Below are 13,715 nucleotides of genomic sequence, written 5' to 3' on the forward strand. Positions count from 1 at the left end.
ACAAAAATACCTGCACACAATGGTTGTTACTATGACATCATATGCCAGAATTAAAATGACCTCAGTTATATAAATACTGCCTAATGCTGCACAGTTCATGCAATAATTTAATAATAATCTGCTGGATTAGCACCTCAGAGGTTGATTATTCATTATGAGCAAACCCTGCCATACATTTTTGTTTTATATATAAAATAATTAATTACAATAACTAAACACTTGGTAATTACAAGACATTTCTTTTGTGTTGCTATAGAATTAGTGAATTGGAGGGAAACTGTGCTGTGTATCTGTGGCTCTGTTATGCGACTAAAATCTGTAATGGTCTACATTGTGGCCAGGAGTTTAAAGGGACAGTAAAGTCAAAATTAAACATTAATGATACAGATAGGGCATGCCATTTTAAACAGCTGTCCAATTTTATTCTATTTTCAAATGTCCTTGGTTCTCTTGGTAACCTTTGTTGAAGAGTAAAGCTATGTAGGCTGTCAGGAGCAGTATTTGCAACTTTGTATAACATTGCAAACACTCCTGCCAGATGGCTAAAGACTTGTGCATGCTCCTGAGCTCACCTAGGATTATTCTGTATCTAAGAGAACTACGCAAAATTGGTAATGAATGTAAATTGGAAAGTTGTTTCAAATTACCCTTTCTAAATCATGAACATTTTCATTTTGCTGTCACTTTAAAGTTTGATAACCTTGTCTTGGAGATTGTACCAGACTCTCCTACGCTGTCATCATGCTCATATGGTTTCTATCCTGAGCCCATTATATCTTTTTTTTCTATTAGCCATCCCTTATTCCTATGTGACTTGTGTATACCTAGGCTAGCACCTCATCATGGGAAACCGGTTCTCAGTACAGAATTCATGGTTTTCTTGTTATGATCAATAGAAGACATCCTAGTGTGCTGTTGATAATGTTGGTAGAAAAATATAGGCAATTTTTAATTCTACTTTCAGAATCTCAATGTGCTGACTTAGTATTATTTTTGGAAAACGTTGTACAGTAGTATCAGCATAAAATCCTCTATTTTCCTGCTTTCTCCATGTAAAGTTGTTTTAGTGGAATCTGTATTATGGTACAACTGGAGATTATTAAAAAAAAAACCATGAAGTTTATGTGTTTTTATTTTTACAAATGTCAGGCATTGCCTGTGATGCAGTTTCATGTACCTGATGTTATTCTGAAAATATTCTGTTTCCCCTTTAGAGTTTGATCCATTGACTCATGGTTGTAGGACGTCCAGGAACGCTCCTGGGTCCGTTAGAGCTGTCAATCTGCCTGGGATCAGCTAATCAGAACACAAAGCCAATGTCCCCTGAGCGAAAGAGTGAGGAGGATTGTAGGTGGGAGCCACCTGTGGAAGAAATGGAGGGGGACTCTATGTCATCTGAAGGTGGCCGGATGACAGACAGCACAGATGATGAGGAGACCAGCAGCACAGAGAGTGCACGGACGCCGGTGAGACCTTGTTGCTTTCTTGTTCTGTCTAATAACATACAGTTTATTTATAGGGGCATGAAACTGAATTAATAAAATGATCAAATGTTTTGAACATTTTCTTATTGCAATATTGTTTACCTATAATTTTGTGCTTAAACTCTGATGTTGTTAAGTGCATAATTAATGTGACAGTGCTGATCCTGAGATGAATATAGGCCAGGGAATCAATTTGCTAGTGGCACATGAGTAGCTGCCAATCGCTGATCCATGTCCAGCTCAGGAGTGGAATAAGTGTATTAAAGTTAGAGGGACATTCCATCCAAAATGAAAGTTACTGCAAAAGTGTATTTAAAGGGACACTGACAAATTTAAAGGGACAAGACAAATTTTTTCCTTTCATGATTCAGATAAAGCATGCAATTTTAAGCAACTTTCTAATTTACTCCTATTATCAATTTTTCTTCGTTCTCTTGTTATCTTTATTTGAAAAAAGGAATCTAAGCTAAGGAGCCAGCAAATTTTTGGTTCAGACCATGGACAGCACTTGTTTATTGGTGCTGTCCAATCAGCAAGGATAACCCAGGTTGTTCACCAAAAATGGGCTGGCATCTAAACTTACATTCTTGCTTTTCAAATAAACATACCAAGAGTATGAAGAAAATTTAATAATAGGAGTAAATTAGAAAGTTGCTTAAAATTGCCACTAGTGCTCTGAGCAGCTGTAGTATTTAAAATGCTGGTGCACTGAGAATATGTAGCTATGCTTCACATGCACGTGCAGAGAAAAATGGTAACACTTTAAAGTGAATTTAACTATGTGTTTAATTCCTTTACAAAGCTTGAATACCCAGGTATATGCAAGCAATAGTGAGGAAAGAAAAACTCTTTAGAACTTTTTTTTTTCTTTCAGTTTTATGTCCCTAAAGTGGTGGTACCAGCTTGCAGATTAATGTGTAGAAAAAACACATCAAAGGGACATAAAGCCCAACCTTTGTCTTTCATGATTCAGATAGAGAATACAATTTTAAACAACTTTCCAATTTACTTCTATCATTTAATTTTCTTCCTTCTCTTGTTATCCTTTGCTTAAAGGTTTATCTAGACAAGCTCAGGAGCAGCAGAGAACCTAGGTTCTAGTTGTTGATTGGTGGCTGCATAATATGCAGTGCATATATATATTGATTGTGATTGGCTCACCAATGTGTTCAGTTAGAAACCATTAGTGCATTGCTGCTCCTTCAACAAATGATACCAAGAGCATGAAACAAATTTGATAATATAAGTAAATTAGAAAGTTGTTTAAAATTGTATTCTCTATCTGAATCTTGAAATAATTTTTTTTGTTTAAAGTCCCTTTAATGCGTTTTTTTTCTTTTCTTAAATAATCTGATATGATCGTATGAGAACTCCATTTCAATAACACTACACCATTTAATATCTTGTGTTTAAACTTAAATCAGTGTATACTTTACATACTCACTTTATAAAAGTCCTCTTTGTAAGTTTAATAAATAAAATAATAATAAAAAAAAAAAAAAAAAAATTATAATAAAATAAATTAGACCAACAAAGGAATTTTGTTCCTTTGTCTGAATTACAAGCTGCCCTTAACTCTCTCATATATCATGTTAAACTATGATAGAGATTTCTGCATCTATTAGACTAAACTATTTAAATTCTAATGTGTGAGAGGATTATGGCAATGCAAATTATATAACAATATAAACCTGAAGTATGTTAACATAATACAAAAATGCTCAATTTTTGTTTGGTTATTTAAGAATTGTATTTGTATTTTAAATTGAAAATTGAGCTTTTATAACTGGGGCATATAATGGGCATATTTTATTTGATTTTCTTTAATCAAATTACCTTCTGTTTAAGATATTAATTTAAGATTTCTCACCATGTAAGATTGGCGGAGTAAATATGTGCCCACACCTACTCTGGAGCCTTGACGACAAAGCCCTCTGAATTGAAAACATAAATAATTGTGTCAAACCACTTCCAAGAATAACTTTTAAAACATATTGGCATCCTTTGTTTTTTTTCTGTAGATTTCTAGAATTATATGATCATAGTTTTACTTATCTTTCTGTCAGACAAGCAATTAATAGAAAAAAAAAGATATAAATATTGATTTTGTTCTGTTTCTTTGGAAATTAAAGACCAATCCTTTTACATCTATACTTCGGCATGGGGGCATAATTGTCAGTCTCATGATATCGCACCCTATCCCTACTAGAGAACCGATAAAGGTAAGAGAATGTGGAACAGCTAATTTGTGCAGATTCTTGTTGCAAGGTGACATCAGACAAAGGGAGCAGCAATAAATAATAAATCCCCTCCCTAGTCCTGTCTCACTAGATTTATGAAAGGACCATAAAACATAATTACAAAATAATTACTAGTGTCAGATACAGAAACAAGAGAGGCATCACATATTACATATACCTGACTGTGTGTGTCATTTAGGCCAGAACAGGTATTGATCCTTTTAAGGGACATTCAGTTCAAAACTATTTTCTTTCTTGAAGATAGGAGTAATATTTAAACATGGGAAAATATTCTTTGCTTTACGAAGTGTTCCATGATATCTATTTAAAATGATTTGAAACTGACAGGAAGTGCATGTATTCAAATAACTCCTCCCTATGGACAGAAAACTCACAGATTGATATGGATAATCCCTATACTTCTATTGGGGGACTGTGACACATCCCACAAGCATTTTTTTTTTCAGCGTAGCAACACACATATATATATATATATTAAAAAAAAGATAAAACCCTTTAATTTATTTTAACCAGAAACATAGCATTTAATATATATCAACATCTTCAAACTTTTCTAGAGGTGCAGTTGTTGAGTAAATAGTTTGTTTACTGCCTTCTTATCAGCATTAGCAAATCACTGCGTAGATTGCTGGGCTTCTGTGAGTTCGTTATTGCAGTTGGTGTCTTGCTTTATGACTGCATTTTGCTTGCTATCTGAGTTTTATTAAAATGCTTATGACACGCTATATGTCTGTTTATTGTATCAATATAAAAAGCTATTTCTAATGTTATTGTAATCCTCTTTATTCCACTGTAAAATTGTTGTTTCTCTGTATGTATTTAAATTGTTTATTTCTTCTACTCCTGAAAAATGATCTGTGCACTTTATTAAACATTTGTGTGTGTATATACTATATGTACTGTATGTATATAATCTGATAGCAGCTTTCAAGTATATCAAAGGGCTTAGTAAAACTGAACCAGTGAGCATTTTACATGAAAAGGAAAATTCAAGAACTAGAGGTCATGATCTCAAGCTGAAGGGTAGTAGATTCAGGAGTAAATTAAGGAAGCATTTCTTTACAGAAAGGCTGATTGCTTCATGGAATAAACTTCCACAAGAGGTGGTAATGACAAGAATGCCTGGAACAAGCATAAGGATATCCTACACACTAGATAAATTATACTTTTAGGAAATATTGGGCAGACTTGTTGGGCCTATGGCTCTTATCTGCAGTCAATATCTATGTTTCTTTCATGTAATTAGCAAGAGTCCATGAGCTAGTGACGTATGGGATATACATTCCTACCAGGAGGGGCAAAGTTTCCCAAACCTCAAAATGCCTATAAATACACCCCTCACCACACCCACAATTCAGTTTTACAAACTTTGCCTCCTATGGAGGTGGTGAAGTAAGTTTGTGCTAGATTCTACGTTGATATGCGCTCCGCAGCAAGTTGGAGCCCGGTTTTCCTCTCAGCGTGCAGTGAATGTCAGAGGGATGTGAGGAGAGTATTGCCTATTTGAATGCAATGATCTCCTTCTACGGGGTCTATTTCATAGGTTCTCTGTTATCGGTCGTAGAGATTCATCTCTTACCTCCCTTTTCAGATCGACGATATACTCTTATATATATATACCATTACCTCTGCTGATTTTCGTTTCAGTACTGGTTTGGCTTTCTACAAACATGTAGATGAGTGTCCTGGGGTAAGTAAAACTTATTTCTCCAACATAGGTGTGTCCGGTCCACAGCGTCATCCTTACTTGTGGGATATTCTCCTCCCCAACAGGAAATGGCAAAGAGCCCAGCAAAGCTGGCCATATAGTCCCTCCTAGGCTCCGCCTACCCCAGTCATTCTCTTTGCCGTTGCACAGGCAACATCTCCACGGAGATGGCTTAGAGTTTTTTGGTGTTTAAATGTAGTTTTTGTTCTTCAATCAAGAGTTTGTTATTTTAAAATAGTGCTGGTATGTACTATTTACTCTGAAACAGAAAAGAGATGAAGATTTCTGTTTGTAAGAGGAAGATGATTTTAGCAACCGTTACTAAAATCGATGGCTGTTTCCACACAGGACTGTTGAGATGAAGTAACTTCAGTTGGGGGAAACAGTGGGCAGACTTTGCTGCTTGAGGTATGACACATTTCTAACAAGACTTGGTAATGCTGGAAGCTGTCATTTTCCCTATGGGAACCGGTAAGCCATTTTCTTGGTTTAAGTAAAAGAATAAAGGGCTTCATTAGGGCTTAAAAAACTGGTAGACATTTTTCTGGGCTAAAACGATTACTTTACTAAGTATATTTGGCAGATTATTACTATTAATAGTTGTTATAATCTTGGGGATTGTTTTAATAAAAACGGCAGGCACTGTATTAGACACCTTTTTCACTGAGGGCCTTTTCTAGTCATAGGCAGAGCCTCATTTTCGCGCCACTAATGCGAAGTTGTTTTTGGAAAGCATGGCATGCAGATGCATGTGTGAGGAGCTAAAAACCACTGAAAAAGCTTATAGAAGGCATCATTTGGTATCGTATTCCCCTCTGGGCTTGGTTGGGTCTCAGCAAAGCAGATACCTGGGACTGTATAGGGGTTAAATGTAAAAACGGCTCCGGTTCCGTTATTTTAAGGGTTAAAGCTTTCAAATTTGGTGTGCAATACTTTTAAGGCTTTAAGTTACTGTGGTGAAATTTTGGTGAATTTTGAACAATTCCTTCATACTTTTTCACATATTCAGTAATAAAGTGTGTTCAGTTTAAAATTTAAAGTGACAGTAACGGTTTTATTGTAAAACGTTTTTTGTGCTTTGTTGACAAGTTTAAGCCTGTTTAACATGTCTGAACCATCAGATAACGATGTTCTATATGTATGAAAGCCAATGTGTCTCCCCATTTAAATATATGTGATATAATTGTGTCATAATGTCCAAACAAAGTAGGGATAATAATGCCATAGATAATGATATTGCCCAAGATGATTCCTCAAATGAGGGGAGTAAGCATGGTACTGCATCATCCCCTTCTGTGTCTACACCAGTTTTGCCCACACAAGAGGCCCCTAGTACATCTAGTGCACCAATACTTATTACCATACAACAATTAATGGCTGTAATGGATAATTCTATTTCATGCATTGTTCCTGTCACTACAGCTGCGTGTTTCTGGTTCGAAGAACTAGAAAAGTCGCTCAATAAAGAATCTACGTACGAGGAGGTTTTGGACAGAGTTCAAGCACTTAAATTGGCTAACTCTTATTTTAGATGCCGCTTTGCAATTAGCTAGATTAGCGGCGAATAATTCAGGGTTTGCTATCGTGGCGCGCAGAGCGCTTTTGCTAAAGTCTTGGTCAGCGGATGTGTTCTCCAGACCAAATTGCTTAACATCCCTTTCAAGGGTAAAGCACTGTTTGGCCCTGACTTGAAAGAGATTATTTCAGACATCACTGGGGGAAAGGGCCACGCCCTTCCTCTGGATAGGTCTTTTAAGGCTAAAAATAAGCCAAATTTTCGTCCCTTTCGCAGAAACGGACCAGCCTCAAATTCTACACCCTCTAAGCAAGAGGGTAATACTTCTCAAACCAAGCCAGCCTGGAGACCGATGCAAGGCTGGAACAAGGGTAAGCAGGCCAAGAAACCTGCCACTGCTACCAAAACAGCATGAAGTGTTGGCCCCCGATCTGGGACCGGATCTGGTGGGGGGCAGACTTTCTCTCTTTGCTCCGGCTTGGGCAAGAGATGTTCAGGATCCTTGGGCGCTAGAAATAGTTTCTCAAGGTTATCTCCTGGAATTCAGGGAACTACCCCCAAGGGGAAGGTTCCACAGGTCTCAATTATCTTCGAACCAAATAAAAAGACAGGCATTCTTACACTGTGTAGAAGACCTGTTAAGCATGGGAGTGATTCATCCTGTTCCATTAGGAGAACAAGGGATGGGTTTTTACTCCAACCTGTTCATAATTCCCAAAAAAGAGGGAACATTCAGACCAATTTTAGATCTCAAGATTCTAAACAAGTTTCTAAGGGTTTCATCGTTCAAAATGGAAACCATTCGAACGATCCTTCCTACCATCCAGGAAGGTCAATTCCTGACCACGGTGGAGTTAAAGGATGCGTATCTACATATTCCTATCCACAAGGAACATTTTCGGTTCCTAAGGTTCATCTTTCTGGACAAGCATTACCAGGTTGTGGCACTTCCATTCGGATTAGCCACTGCCAAAGGTACTAGGGTCCCTTCTAGTGCTAAGACCAAGGGGCATTGCAGTAGTACCTTACTTGGACGACATCCTGATTCAAGTGTCGTCTCTGTCAAAAGCAAGGGCTCATACGGATATTGTCCTAGTCTTTCTCAGATCTCACAGGTGGAAAGTGAACATAGAAAAAAGTTCTCTGTCCCCGTCAACAAGAGTTCCCTTCTTGGGAACAATAATAGTTTCCTTAGAAATGAAGATTTTTCTGACAGAGGCCAGAAAATCAAAACTTCTAAGCTCTTGTCAGGTACTTCATTCTGTTCTTCTTCCTTCCATAGCGCAGTGCATGGAAGTAATAGGTTTGATGGTTGCGGCAATGGACATAGTTCCTTTTGCACGAATTCATCTAAGACCATTACACCTGTGCATGCTCAGACAGTGGAATGGGGATTATACAGACTTGTCTCCGACGATACAAGTAGATCAAATAACCAGAGATTCACTCCGTTGGTGGCTGACCCTGGACAACCTGTCACAGGGAATGAGCTTCCGCAGACCAGAGTAGGTCATTGTCACGACCGACGCCAGTCTGGTGGGCTGGGGCGCGGTCTGGGAACCCCTGAAAGCTCAGGGTCTATGGTCTCGGGAAGACTCTCTTCTCCCGATAAACATAATGGAACTGAGAGCGATATTCAATGCTCTCAAGGCTTGGCCTCGACTAGCAAAGGCCAAATTCATAGGGTTTCAATCAGACAACATGACGACTGTTACATATATCAACCATCAGGGGGAAACAAGGAGTTCCCTGGCGATGGAGGAGCATCCGGGGGAGTGGGAACTCCATCCGGAAATCTTTGCCCAAATAACTCAATTATGGGGCATTCCAGACAGGGTTCTGATGGCCTCTCGTCAGAACTTCAAGGTCCCTTGTTACGGGTCCAAATCCAGGGATCCCAAGGCGACTCTAGTGGATACAATAGTAGCACCTTGGATCTTCAACCTAGCTTATGTATTCCCACCGTTTCCTCTCATTCCCAGGCTGGTAGCCAGGATCAATCTGGAGAGGGCTTCGGTGATCTTGATAGTTCCTGTGTGGCCACGCAGGACTTGGTATGCAGACCTGGTGAATATGTCATCGGCTCCACCATGGAAGCTACCTTTGAGACAGGACCTTCTTATTCAGGGTCCATTCGAACATCCGAATCTGGTTTTCCTCCAACTGACTGCTTGGAGTTTGAACGCTTGATTTTATCAAAGCGTGGGTTTTCAGATTCTGTAATAGATACTCTTATTCAGGCTAGAAAGCCTGTAACTAGAAAAATTTACCATAATATATGGAAAAAATATATCTGTTGGTGTGAATCTAAAGGATTCCCATGGAACAAGATAAAAATTCCTGAGATTCTTTCCTTTCTACAAGAAGGTTTGGAGAAAGGATTATCTGCAAGTTCTCTGAAGGGACAGATCTCTGCTTTATCTGTTTTACTTCACAAAAGGCTGGCAGCTGTGCCAGACGTTTAAGCGTTTGTTCAGGCTCTGGTTAGAATCAAGCCTGTTTACAGACCTTTGACTCTTCCCTGGAGTCTTAATCTAGTTCTTTCAGTTCTTCAAGGGGTTCCGTTTGAACCCTTACATTCCGTAGATATTAAGTTATTATCTTGGAAAGTTTTGTTTTAGGTTGCAATTTCTTCCGCTAGAAGAGTTTCTGAGTTATCTGCTCTGCAGTGTTCTCCGCCCTATCTGGTCCATGCAGATAAGGTGGTTTTACGTACTGAGCCTGGTTTTCTTCCGAAGGTTGTTTCCAACAAAAATATTAACCAGGAGATAGTTGTACCTTCTTTGTGTCCGAATCCAGTTTCATAGAAGGAACGTTTGTTACACAATTTGGACGTAGTCCGTGCTCTAAAATTCTATTTAGAGGCTACTGAAGATTTTAGACAAACATCTTCTTTGTTTGTTGTTTATTCTGGTAAAAGGAGAGGTAAAAAAGCAACTTCTACCTCTCTTTCCTTTTGGTTTAAAAGCATCATCAGATTGGCTTTTGAGACTGCCGGACGGCAGCCTCCTGAAAGTATCACAGCTCACTCCACTAGGGCTGTGGCTTCCACATGGGCCTTCAAGAATGAGGTTCCTGTTGACCAGATATGTAAGGCAGCGACTTGGTCTTCACTGCACTCTTTTGCCAAATTTTTTAAATTTTATACTTTGCTTTTTCGGAGGCTATTTTTGGGAGAAAGGTTTTGCAAGCCGTGGTGCCTTCCGTTTGGGTGACCTGATTTGCTCCCTCCCTTCATCCGTGTCCTAAAGCTTTGGTATTGGTTCCCACAAGTAAGGATGACGCCGTGGACCGGACACACCTATGTTGGAGAAAACAGAATTTATGCTTACCTGATAAATTACTTTCTCCAACGGTGTGTCCGGCCCACGGCCCGCCCTGGTTTTTTAATCAGGTCTGATGAATTATTTTCTCTAACTACAGTCACCACGTTACCATATGGTTTCTCCTATATATATTTCCTCCTGTCCGTCGGTCGAATGACTGGGGTAGGCGGAGCCTAGGAGGGACTATATGGCCAGCTTTGCTGGGCTCTTTGCCATTTCCTGTTGGGGAGGAGAATATCCCACAAGTAAGGATGACGCCGTGGACCGGACACACCGTTGGAGAAAGTAATTTATCAGGTAAGCATAAATTCTGTTTTTCTGTGACACTCTAAGCTATGGTTGGGCACTTTTATATAAAGTTCTAAATATATGTATTCAAACATTTATTTGCCTTGACTCAGGATGTTCAACATTCCTTATTTTCAGACAGTCAGTTTCATACTTGGGATAAATGCATTTGTTTCAATCATTTTTTATTACCTTAAAAAATTTGACTTTTTCCCTGTGGGCTGTTAGGCTCGCGGGGGCTGAAAATGCTTCATTTTATTGCGTCATTCTTGGCGCGGACTTTTTTGGCTCAAAATTTTTTTTCTGTTTCCGGCGTCATACGTGTCGCCGGAAGTTGCGTCATTTTTTGACGTTTTTTTGCGTCAAAAGTGTCGGCGTTCCGGATGTGGCGTCATTTTTGGCGCCAAAAGCATTTAGGCGCCAAATAATGTGGGCGTCTTTTTTGGCGCTAAAAAATATGGGCGTCATTTTTGTCTCCACATTATTTAAGTCTCATTATTTTTTGCTTCTGGTTGCTAGAAGCTTGTTCACTGGCATTTTTTTCCCATTCCTGAAACTGTCATTTAAGGAATTTGATCAATTTTGCTTTATATGTTGTTTTTTCTTTTACATATTGCAAGATGTTCAACGTTGCAACTGAGTCAGAAGATACTTCAGGAAAATCGCTGCCCAGTGCTGGAGCTACCAAGCTAAGTGTATCTGCTATAAACTTTTGGTATCTGTTTCTCCAGCTGTTGTTTGTATTGCATGTCATGACAAACTTATTAATGCAGATAAAATTTCCTTTAGTACTGTTACATTACCTGTTGCTGTTCCGTCAACATCTAATTTTCAGAGTGTTCCTGATAATATAAGAGATTTTATTTTTTAAATCCATTAAGAAGGCTATGTCTGTTATTTCTCCTTCTAGTATACATAAAAGTCTTTTAAAACTTCTCTTTTTTGCAGATGAATTTTTAAATGAACATCATCATTCTGATACTGATAATGGTTCTTCTGGTTCAGAGGTTTCTGTCTCAGAGGTTGATGCTGATAAATCTTTGTATTTGTTCAAGATGGAATTTATTCGTTCTTTACTTAAAGAAGTATTAATTGCATTAGAAATAGAGGATTCTGGTCCTCTTGATACTAAATCTAAACGTTTAAATAAGGTTTTTAAATCTCCTGTAGTTATTCCAGAAGTATTTTTTCTCCCTGATGCTATTTCTGAAGTAATTTCCAGGGAATGGAATAATTTGGGTAATTCATTTACTCCTTCTAAACGTTTAAGCAATTATATTCTGTGCCATCTGACAGATTAGAGTTTTGGGACAAAATCTCTAAGGTTAATGGGGCTGTCTCTACTCCTGCTAAACGTACTACTATTCCTATGGCAGATAGTACTTCATTTAAGGATCCTTTAGATAAGAAAATTGTATCCTTTCTAAGAAAAGCTTACTTATGTTCAGGTAATCTTCTTAGACCTGCTATATATTTAGCGGATGTTGCTGCAGCTTCAACTTTTTGGTTAGAAGCTTTAGCGCAACAAATAACAGATCATAATTTTATAGCATTATTATTATTCTATAACATGCTAATAATTTTATTTGTGATACCATCTTTTGATATCATTAGAGTTGATGTCAGGTATATGTCTCTAGCTATTTTAGCCAGAAAAGCTTTATGGCTTAAAACTTTGCTTTCCCTTTCTTTCCAGGGTAATAAATTATTCGATTTTCAGTTGGATTCTATTTTCTCAACTGTTACTGGAGGGAAGGGAACTTTTTTACCAAAGGATAAAAAATCTAAGGTAAATTTAGGTCTAATAATCATTTTCGTTCCTTTCCTCACAACAAGGAACAAAAGCCTGGTCCTTCATCCTCAGGAGCGGTATCAGTTTGGAAACCTTTTCCAGTTTGGAATATATCCAAGCCTTATAGAAACCTATAGCCAGCTCCTATATACCCATGAAGGTGCGGCCCTCATTCCAGCTCAGCTGGTATGGGGCAGTTTATGTTTTCTTCAAGAAAATTTGGATCAATTCCGTTCACAATCTCTGGTTTCAGAACATTGTTTCAGATCTAGAGTTGGCTGGAGTAATTATGCCAGTTCCAGTTCTGGAACAGGGGCTGGGGTTTTATTCTATCTCTTCATTGTACCAAAGAAGGTTAATTCCTTCAGACCAGTTCCGGATCTATCTATATTGAATCGTTATGTAAGGATACCAACATTCAAGGTGGTAACTGTAGGACTATCCTGCCTTTTGTTTAGCAAGGGCATTATATGTCTACAATAGATTTACAGGATGTATATCTGCATATTCCGATTCATCCAGATCACTTTTAGTTTCTGAGATTCTCTTTTTAGACAAGCATTACCAGTTTTTGTGCTCTACCGTTTGGCCTAGCGTCAGCTCCAAGAATTTTTTTCAAAGGTTCTCGGTGCCCTTCTGTCTGTAATCAGAGAACAGGGTTTTGGTATTTCCTTATTTGGACGATATCTTGGTACTTGCTCAGTCTTCACATTTTCGCAGAATCTCATACGAATCGACTTGTGTTGTTTCTTCAAGATCATGGTTGGAGGATCAATTTACCATTCAGTTCATTGTTTCCTCAGACAAGGGTAACCTTTTTAGGTTTCCAGATAGATTCAGTGTCTATGACTCTGTCCTTGTCAGATAAGAGAAATTTAACATTGATATCAGCTTGTCAAAACCTTCAGTCACAATCATTCCCTTTGGTAGCCTTATGCATGGAAATTTTAGGTCTTAGGACTGCCGCATCGGATGCGATCTCCTTTGCTCGTTTTCACATGCGACCTCTTCAGCTCTGTATGCTGAACCAGTGGTGCAGGGATTACACAAAGATATCTCAATTAATATCTTTAAACCGATTATACGACACTCTCTGACATGGTGGACAGTTCACCATCGTTTAGTTCAGGGGGCTTCTTTGTTCTTCCGACCTGGACTATAATCTCAACAGATGCAAGTCTTACAGGTTGGGGAGCTGTGTGGGGGTCTCTGACGGCACAAAGGGTTTGGGAATCTCAGGAGGTGAGATTACCGATCAATATTTTGAACTCCGTGCAATTTTCAGAGCTCTTCAGTCTTGGCCTCTTCTGAAGAGAGAGTTGTTCATTTGTTTTCAGATA

At 38.4% G+C, this 13,715-nt stretch overlaps 1 protein-coding gene across 1 annotated transcript in view; it reads left to right on the top strand.

The window, feature by feature from the left end:
* Positions 1 to 13,715, top strand: part of PHLDB3 (pleckstrin homology like domain family B member 3) — a 147,092-nt gene that overhangs the window by 34,048 nt on the left and 99,329 nt on the right. Inside the window, 2 exon segments of the mRNA XM_053691087.1 lie at positions 1,215 to 1,466; positions 3,617 to 3,706. Of these exon segments, the coding sequence (XP_053547062.1) occupies positions 1,233 to 1,466; positions 3,617 to 3,706 (324 nt within the window). The 5' untranslated portion in view covers positions 1,215 to 1,232.

This window comes from Bombina bombina, chromosome 8, assembly GCF_027579735.1.
Source record: "Bombina bombina isolate aBomBom1 chromosome 8, aBomBom1.pri, whole genome shotgun sequence".
In the NCBI taxonomy this organism is placed as follows: Eukaryota; Metazoa; Chordata; class Amphibia; order Anura; family Bombinatoridae; genus Bombina; species Bombina bombina.